A 13,411-nucleotide genomic window follows, 5' to 3' on the forward strand; every position below is an offset into this window, starting at 1 on the left:
TGTTGCTTCACTGATCTATTCAATAAAACTGATCTATCACAGGTATTGTTCATGGAGAACACCTACAACAACCAATCCTATATAAAATGGACGTTTCCCTGTGAAATTAGTTATCCACCATATGAAAACTTCAAAGATTGGTGGCATGAAAGTAAAGCTCACTAGGGAATGTTGATGAAGTTACTAGCTTTCTTCTGACCTTTGCGTGAAAACTACATTACTAACGTTAGAGATAACCATTTGTGTTTTCAAAACATTGAACAAAGATAGCAGGAATATTTTGTTGTGTGCAGTTAAATTCTTTTGAATCAGCTTAATTTTCCTCTCTGCTATTTCTTAAAGATCGAGTGCAATGATTTCAACTCAGTCAGGGAAAGTTTGATGTTGATTTCTAACACAATGAGCTTCATTTTGTTCAGTTTTTGATGGTTAGATGGCACAAAGCTTATAGGACTGAGTGAAAGCCGGTCCTTCCCTGTGATTGTACTGTCCACTGTATGACAATATTTCTTTGGGGAACAAATATCCAGTGTTGGAACTTCAGCACCCACTAACAATGGAGACATGGAGATTATGGATAGTTTGGCAAGTAGCTGGCTGGGTATTGTCTGACAGACCATGGGGCACCCCATTAACTATGCATACTGTCGACCAATCAGAGCATTCATTAAAACCTGGGTGTAGGTGACATCATTTACACCAGGAAGTAGATTGGAATTCTAAATCTGTTTGATTCTGCTGACAACCAGATGGAGAGGAATGTCAAATTTTCACAATGCAGACAGTTATAATAATTTTGGTAACTTTACATTAACAGGTCCTCTGTTAAATTATACCATGAAAGTGAGAAATGCAATTCTCATTGCACTGGACCTTTAAGTTAGGCTACATGTCATCAGTGCTACTGTGCTGGATACATTTGTGATTTTGGATGATAAGAGCATGACGAATTCTCACTGTGAAATCAGAACTGACTGTTAGTTTACGCTGGACATTGGCTGCTTCCCTCCTCCATTTCCATTACAGATTTAGGACTCACACACTCACAGTGTGTAGCAGGGACAAGCAGCAGAGAGATGTGCCGGTGGGGTTGGCTAACAGCCTCAGAGGCTGTGAGTGAGGCTGGATGTCTGCCGCTTGTTTAGCGATACGAGCCCTCTGTGTAATGGGCCTTCTGTCGTTTATCACCGTTTACCGTCATTAGAGAGGAGATTAGATTTGGATGGAACATAAGGAATTTGAAAATGATCTTATAATGAGATATTTAGCTTGTGCAACAGAATAATGCATATTCTCAGAGCACCAGCTCTACTCTACAGCCGTTTGAATCTTTGTGTTGTTATGTGTGATTGTGAAATTCATATTTAAATCATAAGGATACATGAATTCTTTGTAATGCGAGAATATGTGATTTAATCCTTATTGGAGTCATGTTGTCATGCTTCTGCACACATATTGGCACATGAGTTGAATTAGCAGAGCTCTAACATTTGTAATCAATATACTTATTAGGTGATGATCACTTGTTCTTTGATTTGTTTTGATCATTTTCTTATCACACTTAATCCATCTATCACATAAGTACCTTGTATTACAAAAACATTCTGTCTCCATTTGGGGGATAAACAGTTTAATTCCATAACAAAATATCCACCATCTGTAAAAACAAATTTTGACAAAATGATTGCTGGCATCAAAGTAAAGGACCTATGAGTCATCTGAACACATTTTGTTTACAAAATAATTATGTTTCTGTCTGAGGATAGAATTATCTGGAAGTCATGAATCATGCATTTCAAGCAGCATTTGTTCCTAAAATGGATATATAGCATTTTGGATTAAAAGCCTAGCAATCCTTCATCATGTTTGAGAAACGGATTTGACAGCAGTGTCTTCAAGTTATGAGTCTTACAACACTCAAACAAAGTGGAACAAAATGTGAAGATGAAATCCTCCAAAACATCATAAACAACCTGAAAAACCTGACTTTCTTTCTTGGACCATAAAAGTATTAACCTTTCATGCAGATGAATTCAGGAATAATCAGACTAGAGGCAAGTGGCACAAGAAAAAAAAAAGCGAAACCTAAAGCGAAACCATGTCTGTCCAGTTCTAATTGTTTTTACAGACAAGATGAAAAAAAGGCTTTGACATACCTGTGTTTTAAACCAATTTACCCATGTGCTTCATGTTAGCTATGCAACTCTTCTATTGACTCTTTCTCACCATAACCCTAAGAGATCCCGGAACAAACAAACTATTTTCTGGTGTGATAAATTAGATTTTAATTTCAACAACTGAGACTCATCACAATAAAACTAGACCCAAACCTCTACAGGAGCAAAGTCATTTTTTGGTAACCAGAACCCAAGTGGATCTGGATTAGGATTTAGGGTAAACACAGCAAAACAAAAAAGCATAAAATAGCATTCAAAAAATAAGAAGACACAATAGAGACTCTGCTTCTTCAAGAAGGTAATGTCTATTTTATGTGTCTAATAAGATTCCTCCATCATTTTTGATAACAGCGCCCTGGCATGTGTCCTTCCATGCGGCATGTGTCCGGCCATGGCTTCTCATGTTGGAAAGGACTTCAATCAAAACAGGGTGACAACCAGCTGAGAGAGATTATCAAACAATCTGGTGCAACTACTGGGTGCAATCATGAGTCAGTGAAGGAACCAACTGTACAATAAAAGAGACATGTTTTAAGTTTATATAATTGTGGACAATATGATATAATAATGACGCAGCACAGACTTTGCTCCAGCAGTAGGTTTTCATGCCCACAGACGGGATCAAGTGGGCGTTTATTCCTGAGACTTTAGGATGAACACAATGGTGTTTTACTCGAGTAATTCTCTTAATGACTTAGTGGCTTCCCAGTGGGATTTTATGGTTATTTCTTGTATATGCACACTGTATTCCTGATGTTATTGATGCATTTCAGTTCAGTCTCTGTGAGCAGTGTCCTAATTGTACTTCTGTTCTGTTTATTCTATTACTTGTAGTGTTCCAGTGAGAGAGAAATTTCCCATCGGTGGATCAATAAAGCATATGAGCATGACTCCATTCTTTTGAATAGGCGTTTGACATCTGGTCTCATCTGGCCCACCTACAAAGTAAAAATCGATAAAGTATCACTGCTGGCGCTTCTGCAGACCCACACAGCGATGATAGCTCCCTGGAAAGACGTGCATTTATGAAGATAGGCCAGCAGGGGACAGTCTGAGCCTCTGCAATAATCAGCCAGAACAGCTCCAAGCATTCTGTTGGATCCACAATGATCCTTATACGCCTTCCATCCTTCTGTTTTCAATACCTCTTTAGCTCTTTCTTGAGCAATTGTTGTATTTGCAAATGGAAATATCGACATGGTAGTGTTTACATACCATGAGACCAGCACAGAGATGACTGATACCTGCCAGAGATGACGTTATGTCTCCTGGCACTCAAACAGCCTCAGTGGATTAACAGTTCTGTAGCTGTAGCAGATGCAAAAAGCGTCTCTGATGTTTTCACCACAGGAACACAGAGCAGAGGCACGACTTGTGGGGCCTGTGATGCAACGTGGCAGACAAGACAAATGAGCTTTCAAACATAAGTGGCAATTACATGAGAGATCCATTTGCACCAAGCAATCAGCTGTTGAAGATGTGGAGACTGAGAGGTCATTTGTGTCATTTCTGCAAACATCAAAATCCAGCGGACATGGAGCAAAAACCTCAGCTCTCAAAAGTTACCACAGCCATCTAAATGTTTCATAATCTTGCAAAACTAAATGTACACTTTCATCGTTTTCCCACAAAATACAAAACTACATAATCATTTTTCCAAAAACTCTCCACAGGTCCATGCTTATGCTTAACATAGCTTCCAAAACTCACTAATTTTGCAAAACTCACTGTACATTTTCATTATTTTGACACAAATTACACAACTACATATAAATACAGTGTGACATCTGGCCTGATAGAAATGAAAGTGCTGATGATGAATAGTCATTTACAACAGTAAACATGCATCTTCTGAGGTACATTATGATTTATTGTGTTCGATGCTTCTTCTTACTGAATCACATTAGACAAATGTGTAAAAATGTCAGATAAGACATTACCAAAATTTACATAATCTGATTTATGAAATCATATTATGACTGTGATTAATTAAGACTGTGGATCTTTTCTGATGAACACGACCTTATCATTAGTATTCCTGTTCAGATATAGCTGAATATATTATCAAATCAATAGATATGTGCTGTTTTGATGTCAATGTTTGCTTTCTATAAAGATGTTATCTGAAAGGAAAGCAAGCAGCCTTCACTTTGCTTTGGAATCGAGAGAGTGTGTTTCGGTGGCTGTGTTAACGGTTTTGAGAGCATGAACCGTAATTGGGAAAAATGTGTCAAATCAATTGAGAAAAACTGTAATATTTCTCATAACACACTGTATTGTATGGGAGAAGCAGCCTCTTTCAGGCTCATTATATCTGTCGAGTCAGGGCTCCTCCAGGGCTCCTGCAGCTCTGTGCGATGCTCAGTACAAACACAACTTACAGACAATGTGACACTGCCATTAAGAGCATGACAAAAGAGGATGCACATTGCCAAATATTGCTCCCTCTGCTGGCAAGGGTCCCAAAACGAGAAAAAAAACTAGGCTGGGAGCCAAAAGTTGCTGTTATATTAGGTGCTTACCTTAGCACTCTAGTGCATTGGATGTAAATGACTTGCTGTTGGCCCTGCGCTGTTGTGACACTGAGCCTATAAATAAACTCTGGAGTCCTCCAGGCTATCTGAAGGTCCTTTGCACTTACACACACAAAACATACACACACACACACACACACACATTGCTGGAAGACAAAGGCGCTGCTCCTGTGACTAATGAAATCTGCTGACAAGGTAGCTTACCAGGTCAACAGCTAGGACCGTCTCCCATGTAAAGAAAGAGATAATGGGAGCTCAGTCCAGGCAATTAGTGACGGCAAACAAGGATCCAAAGGCATGACTCTGCATGTGCTGAGAAGAAATATCAGTGTCTAGTAGTGTATTTAGTGTCTTTGTTGAGAGTTTGTGTTTAGTAATTATTGTAGCTGTTCTATATCTAGAGCATGATTGTGTTTGGGAGAGTAAAGCCATATTGAGTTTGTCATAATGGGATGGAGCCAGACGGTGATCAGGGACACATAAGGTCAGAGCCGGGGGGCAAAGGGCCGACAGCTGAATCTCACATTCTTCACCGGAGTCAGACAGACTGCCACATCCCACCATCTGTACCTCGCTGCTGTGTCACACACACACACATGCACAAACACAAAACACAAACACACACACCCACACACACACTCACTCTCACTTACCTACAGCACACAGGAAAAAACAAAAATGTAGACCGCTCTACACATCTCCTACTATTTGTACCAAGCTACTTGTGCACTGTCACGGTGTTAGATACACACATGTTCAGACAGACACGCGCACGCACACACACACACACACACACACACACACACACACACACACACACACACACGCAAACAAAGAAATGACATTGGTGATATGATTTAATTGTATTGTGTGTTAAAGCTTAAAATGATTTTGTTTTCAAATATCCTGTGGCTCAGGATAAGAATAATGTTCTTCATGATGTTTTGCAAATAAATGTTTTTTAATTAAAATGCCATTTATTGAATGAATGTGAAGTCCTCGCAGGCAGAACAGTCACAATACTGGACCCTGATTGGCTGACAACAGCAGCTCTTCTAATTCAAATGAGGTAAACCTGCTGAGTGGAGCCTTTCCAGAGGAGATTTGCCAGTTCAAATGCTACAAGCTGTCTTCATTGGAAGGATTTTATCAATTGTTTCGCGAGTTGAGCCAATCAAGATCAAGACCGGTTGTGATGCGTTGACTGTCTGAAGCTGCTTCAAACACGATGTGTTTTTGAGCATGCAATAATGTTGAATTTAACCACTCAAACAAAATAAATGTAGCAGTGTCTTTGTTAAAGATCTATGATCACATATAAGGAGAGGGACATTTGAATTCCTATAATAGGGCCCCTTTAAGCTATTTGAGAGGGTGTGTCCTGACAAGTCCACTGAGGTTACTGTCTAAATAAGACCAGCTTGCCCAGGTGACACCACTGAGACTGCAGCCACGCTTCCGATGAGATGCCTCTATTTTATGCCGTTTAGCCTTTGTGCTCCTTAATAAGGCGCACACTTCCACTGGAGCTGAGATTGATGCCATTGTGGCCTCTCTTTGAGTCACGCCCTGCGACAGGCATCTGGACTCCTCTTCTGTCGCCCAATTTCCAGCCCCATTCAGGGGGACAAAGGAGAGCAGGCGCCCGGCCGTCCACAGCCACTCTCCATCATGTCGGGCTCTCAGAGGCTGACGTGGAGACAATGAGGCGGAGGGAGAGAGAGACCAACGGCACCGAGGATCTGGCCTGGTCTGGGCTGGGGGGGTTGGAGAGAGAGTGAAATGGAGCCCATACCCCCCAGGGAGTGGCGTGTCCACATCTCCCCAGAGCAAGACCGGCCACTGGAGACTCCACCAGGGCCAGATTGTGGATCAATGAAAGGGAAGAGTGGGTGTGAAACAACAGCTGCTTAATAAATCACCATGGACTCTAACCCACTGAGCAATTTTATGTTGATTAGCCGATTAAAAGACGTCTAAATGGTTATAGGCATCTAGGTTAAAATTAGGCTAGACCTACATTGGGTTTAAAAGTGAAAGTTTAGTAAATATCTACATCTTCTGGGGTAAATGATAAAAATAAAACATTATCTTTATATTGACTTGTACATATTGCTGTTTATGCATTGCTTACATATGTACTAATGTATTTGCTGCTTGGAAAACATCAGGACCAGAGAATGATCCGGAGTGATGGGGCAGAGGAAGACTGTTGCTGCACATAGTAAAGCTCCACATTAGAGGCGGCAGTGAATGAACAGTTAACAAGAATAAGGATAAAGATAGCAGCAATGATGATGAAAATGATGACGAAATTAAGAGGGTGATGACGGTGGGAGGCAACATTGTTTTTGCAGTGTGATAATCAATAAACAATAGCAGTCAGCACCATCACAGTGCATAATAATCTCATCTATAAGCTACAAATGGCATAATTACTCAAAAAAATACCCCTTTTCTGTTTTTTGTTTTTAGCAAAAACTGTGCTTCACTGAAATTCAACATTTCCCATTTCCTCGATTATTCATTTGATTTGCTCGAATAATTCTCATAACTTCAGTCTGTTATGTTTATCTTAAGTTCAGCACAATGTCACTTTCTGACTTTGTTATTGCTCATTTGCCATCAGCAGTATCGCATGTAGTCAGGCGGGGATCAAACAGCATGAGAAGCGTGTAGAGCAGACAGACAGGTCTCTCTCTCTCCGTCTCTCCCTCTCTTTTCTGTCTCTCTCTCCACGCACACACACACGCGCGCGCGCGCCGCACAGATGCCGTTTCTGTCTCTTTAAAGCACAGACTCCTGTAGATTGGCGAGGATTTGTTGCGGAGAGCTGGGTGTGCGCAGCTCGGCATGTGCATCGCTTCATATTCGCACAAAACTGCCGCCGCAACCTTACAACCGACTGGATCAGCACGAGAATAATCAGCGCCGTGTTATTTTATTATTACGACCGGTCTAAATATAGATAGATAACCGTTTCTGTTTCCCCCCCATGACTTGAGCGAGGCATCTCAGAGTGAACTCACTGCTTCAGAAGATCATGGTTTTGTGCGCGTCCATGCGGGGGCGAAGTGATGCTGCTGAGTTTTGGTAGATTTCTTGGGGCGATACTGTCATGGGTTTCTGGGAGTTATATCAAAGTTTCGCGGGGTGATTTTTATTCGCTTGAAGTATCCCAGCTGAGGTCCTGCTTCCACACTGTTTCGCTTACCTGGTCTCGGTGAGATTCTGGCATCTGTTCAGGACTATATGTGTCAGGGGATTTGATATAACCGATCATTTGACACAAGTGGACTGTCGAGTCGAGACCCGTTGAGACGCCAAGTGGATTTGACACCGGGAGTGTGGAGATGAACTTTGGACATTTTCTACTAGTGACTCTCTCATTCATCCCCGTAGCCTCAGGTAAAATATAATTACTCATATTACACATCCTTAACTAGATAAAGGTGGCTGTTTAGAAAGCATCATACATAGTGTTTGTGCCCTCTCTCTCTCTCTCTGTCTGTCTCTCTCTCTCCACACACACACACAGTGTAGTATAGTGTAATGTAGTGCCATTTGAGATGTCTTATAATGTAGGCTTTTGCTCCAGATGGATGTAAATGTTCTGTTTAACATGATTCAAACAGAATTCATGACATCTAACTGATGAGCACACACACACACACACACACACACACACACACACACAGTATAGTAGTATGATGTATTACCATTTGAGGTGTCTTATCATCTAGGCTTTAATTCCAGATGGAAGTAAATGTTCTTTTTAACAGGATTCAAACAGAAATCATGACTGATGAGCGCAGCTTCCTCTTTGACAATTACAAATGAGCAAGTTGCACTACAAGGGGAATAATGTGACAGATGCCTTAATTTGTAATACTGACTCACCACTGCATGCCAAAAATATGCATATTTGCATAGAATGTCCCTCTGAGCACCGGGGTAAATAACTGTAATGACACAAGGGAGCCGTTTGGACAGTAAGATACATCATCATGAAGGCAACAGGGGTCTTGCACTATATAAAGATGCTCATCCTTGACCTAGCAAGTGTGATGCTGTTTTTCAGTCTGAGTCTCTTAGTTTTAAAACCAGTGGTGTGCACAGAAACTCTCGGGGAATGGGGGCAGTCAGAATAGCCCCCGCCCCCAATAATCTGAGGTGGTTCTGAGGACGGCCACATATTTATTGAAAAAACTGCTTTTAAAAGCTCATTCTTGATTACCTTTGAGAGAAGGATTATCATTTTTAACCATTGCTTTAATAACAGCTTAAATGCCCAAGCCTTAATCCAAACACAAATAAAAGCATAGTCCACAGAAAAACAAATCATGAGAGTGCAGGCATTTTTTTTCATTCTCAAATGAATTGACAGACTTTTGACAGAAGGACTTGAAGTATATTTTTGCAGTTAATCATCAGATTTTAAATGTATTTTAAGATGGGAATGGTTTGTTTCAGTGTGCATTGTACACTTCTATCAAATTGAATTGCAGTGAGCTGAATTCAATTGGACTGAAAAGAAAACCAAGAGATCTTTATCTTTAGCAATGTTGAAATTAAAAAGTAAATTGATGTTTCCTTTAATTATACACTTTGACTATAAATCTCCAGCCATGCAGAAATGAGACCCCAGGGTGTGAGCGAATGAAGTGAGTCCACTGAATAGCAAAACCAGTCGCCACACACATTCAGTCTGGTACATTTTTCTAAACGGGTCCCACCTCTCAACATTAAAGGCATCTTTCAACATCCATCCCATCTGCCTACATGTTCCTAACCTGGGGCGGGCCTTTCCTCTCAACCCCAGCCCTATAGAGAGAATAGGATTCAAACAGAATTCATAACACCCGTGGCCTATTGGCAGATTTTTACCGCTTGATTTAGGAAAAGGGAACAAAAGTAAGTGAGTTTTAGAGTGATAACAGTCAGACACTTTTTTGTTTGTGTTAGTGTGTCCAATAGGAATTTGCTCTAAGCAGGAGTTCAGTAAGTTCTTCTCTTCCCAAGTTGCTCTGGAGATTGCATGGGAGTGTGTTGTTCATGTCTTTCTAAACCCCGGTTTGATTATGTGCAAAAACAGTCTCCTTTACAATTTGCCTTCGATTTAACACAGCAGCTCTCTCTCTCTTCCTCTCTCTCTCTCACTGACAAACCATGACACACACACTCTCACACACACACAGACCAAATCATGTCTCAATTAACTGACTATACCATCAGTGGGCCTAATACGACTCATTGAAATTTCAGTTATCTTGAGCTGAATTCAAGCTAAGCTGTTGATGTGCTTGGTGTGGAACTAATCAGTGCTAAACAAGCCCTAACCGGTGATTTGTGTCCAGTCTGTCCTCCCCTCCATTACTTAGTGACAAATATGGCTGAGGGCTGACTAAAGCCTCTCAGAGCCCCTGCTTGATGAAATGACTGTGGATGATGAAACCACTGCAGAAGCTGTTCGGTCGTCTAATATGCCACACGAACAGGCAGCGGCTTGAGTCATATCACAGAATGTTGATGTCCTACTTCTGGTACAGTTGGTGATGACATCACCGAGATTAGATGACGGGCAAGGACAGTTGCCAAACAAAGGCACAAAACACGGAGACTAGTGCCAGAGCAAATTCAACCTGACTCTCTTCCGCTTGGAATTTTGTTTTTTTTTGCTCCGGCGTGTTATCATCCTCCCACAGAGATCGCTTGGCAATGTCACGAGAAATCCCAAAATGTTTTAGGCCTTTTTAATTATGCAAATTAATTGAAATTGAAAAGTCATGAATAAATCTCAAGAAGACAGCAACCAGCCTCAAAGACGTGCCTGCCTTCAGCTTCTGCGCCGCTTCTCGGTTTAAGTCTCGTGCAAAGTTAGTCTCGGAGCATTCTGCCTAACAGGTAGATTGTTGTGTGTCTCACCAGATAGCTGAGACGGGTCCAGGGTCAGTGTTGCGGAGCATTTAGCTCAGAGCCGAGCTGTAACCCCGGTCAACAACGGCATTTGAAGCAAAGCAGCACATCGCCCTCTCTGGTTTCAGAGATGTGTACACATGACAGGAGTACACTTCTGCCCCTAGGGAGGAAGAGACCGACGCAGGGTTAATATTTGTAAATATTAATTAATGAAAGTACCCCCGTTACGTAATGCCACAGCTGGAAGCCATACGCCAAATATAGCCTGAATCAACTGGGTTGTAAAGACGAGATCTTGATCACCCCCTTAGCTCCCATCCTGCTAACTCTCCATGTTAAATAAGGCAGAAATATATGAGAAGCCATGAGCAAACATGTGGGTGTGTGTCAGAGTTTGCAATTAGGGCCAATGCGATAACTTGTCTATCAGGGCTGCGTGCGGCACTAATGGGCGTTCACCGTTGACAGTGTTTGCTTGCTTGCTGTGGATGTTTCATTTTCTCCGCACATAAATGAAGAATTTCTCACAGATCAGAAGTAATCATGAGAATTGATACTGCATATCTTTAATCATTCTTGCATGCATAATCAGTCGTATGACAGTACGGCATCAGTTAGGAGCTACACTCACTGACATGGTTGACTACCATAATGATGCTGTATGTGAAGGGTATAAGAGGAGGATAAGAATAGGAAATAGTTTCATTTTCAAGACATGAATCTAATGAGCTTGGAGGAAAAATAAGAGCTGTTGAATTTATTTATTTCTCCCAGCAAAAAGCCTCTACCGCTGCCAGCGCTCACACTAGGACACTTTCGTTTCTACACAACCTCCACAGATTGACGATATCCTTGAAAGCGTAGTAGAGTGATAACCTTGTATGAGGCCATCACACTCTCATTCACAAAGCTCCTCCATATTGGAAGACAGCTCAAGGTTGCCTGCCATTCACTCTTATGGATTAAGCTCTCTTTTGCCCTCGTGCCGAAAGTCTCTGAGGTTTTTTAGAAGCAAAGACGTGTTTAGTAGGGATTCGGTGATTCGTCTGCTCAGACTCTGCTTCAGCAAAAAAAGCGATCCATGCTGTGTAACTACACCACAAAGGAGCTCAGACGATTTACAACAATCTTGCGACTTTTCTTGTGTTTATGCAAACTTTAGCACATGAACAGCCTATGCCCTTCCCCAGTTGTTCGTCCTCTTTCTTTGAATTAATTTAATTTGAAAGTGTCATTTCACACCGGAATGACCTAGAAGCATGTTTTGTGGACAAATCAAGTCGCACTATTAATTCCCTCATGCACTTGGATATCTCTGAGGACCTACTGTACTAGGGCATTTATTTCATGCCATTGAATGGTGTTGAGAACTAATGGGCCGTGATCATTATCTGACTGGAAACACAGCATCGCAGAGGTCCGTGTTGTTGTCGGTGACATGTATTTTTCCCCGTCACAAACCGGGCTGGCAGAGGTTCTGTTGCTGAAAGGTGCTTTCAACCGCTGCACCACAATCTTCCTGTCATGAACCAAACATTGAATATACATCAAAGCTTTCTCACAAAGGAAAGGTGTTGCTGTCATGCTCAAGGTGGCACAGAGTTTTCGCTGATTGCACGCTTGTCACAGGAGTGGGTTGTTGCTTGTCACTCGGTCACCTGAAGCCGTTTGCTTTTCGTCCTTTGACGAGACTATTTTCTCTCTAATAGATCAGCATGCTGTCTAATTGTTTCTATTATGAAGTAGCCTAAGTAAGTACCCATTAACCCTCATTAGTTACCCCCATGAATGGTTGCTGCAGGAATGGGAAAACTATTTTTCAACCTGTGGAAATTAGATTTGCTCAGGCTTCCAATTAATTTCAAAGATATTACGCAAATATGTAATCGGCAAATAAAATTAACACGCAATAATTTTTCATGGTGACATTCATGCTGTTCGTGCATATTGACAACTTATGGAGTTTCACAGTACATGCTGATACACGGACAACTGGATCTCACAAACGCTGAACAAACACTTAGCAACTAAATGTGTACAAGGGGATTAAGAGATACACATTTTTACATAATTGTTTGATTATATCACTCAATATACATGTTATAGCATAAAGTAGGTGTTAAAAATGGTAGATAAAGAATATTTGCATGACATTAACTGAGGACACATGTTATTTTACCTTTAAAGCTACTTATGCAGACATTTAAAGGGAAATTAAGTACAATCAAAATAAATCAGTCGGGAGGTCAACTGTTCCCCAGTATACCATTGGCTTTTGTGGCAGTATTCAATAAAGAGAGACAGGGAATAGAGTGGAGAGCAATGTAACTGTATTACATGAGTTGGGATTTGAAACTGACTGTGAACCTTTTCCATGTGTGTGCTAAACAAACCTGGTTCACCACCAGGACATCCCTGGGATGCAGACACGCTTCTTATCAAAATCATATTCCTGTGGATGAACACAGTCAGATGTGTTCAGTTGTGTCAAACATACCATACAGATACAGGTTAATTTAAAAGAAATAACATGTGTGACATGTGTAACATATGTGATATCTTGAAGGATTGGGGGGGGGGGGGTAGCTCATTGGTTCACAAGACACACCATGCGATATTTTACGCTTGTTCCCTTTCTGTAAACAGAAGTGTGTGCGTTTGGTCGGGACCCACTGAAGGTGCTATAGCACGTTTTAATGGCTTGAGTAGTGTTCATCCACATCCTGCATTAGCGTTTGAGCTGTGAGCGGTGTTAGCTGAGAGCGATGGGATTGCTCTTTA

At 41.3% G+C, this 13,411-nt stretch overlaps 1 protein-coding gene across 1 annotated transcript in view; it reads left to right on the forward strand.

The window, feature by feature from the left end:
- Positions 1–8,064: 8,064 nt before the first annotated feature.
- LOC139658259 (roundabout homolog 2) overlaps positions 8,065–13,411 on the forward strand; it is a 34,704-nt gene continuing 29,357 nt past the window's right edge. The window contains 1 exon segment of the mRNA XM_071536344.1: positions 8,065–8,119. Coding sequence (XP_071392445.1) covers positions 8,065–8,119 — 55 coding nt within the window.

Source organism: Centroberyx affinis, unplaced genomic scaffold (genome assembly GCF_046629955.1).
Source record: "Centroberyx affinis isolate AG114_WGS23_722 - 3 ecotype Tasmania unplaced genomic scaffold, CSIRO-AGI_Caff_v1 ptg002859l_1, whole genome shotgun sequence".
Classification (NCBI taxonomy): domain Eukaryota; kingdom Metazoa; phylum Chordata; class Actinopteri; order Beryciformes; family Berycidae; genus Centroberyx; species Centroberyx affinis.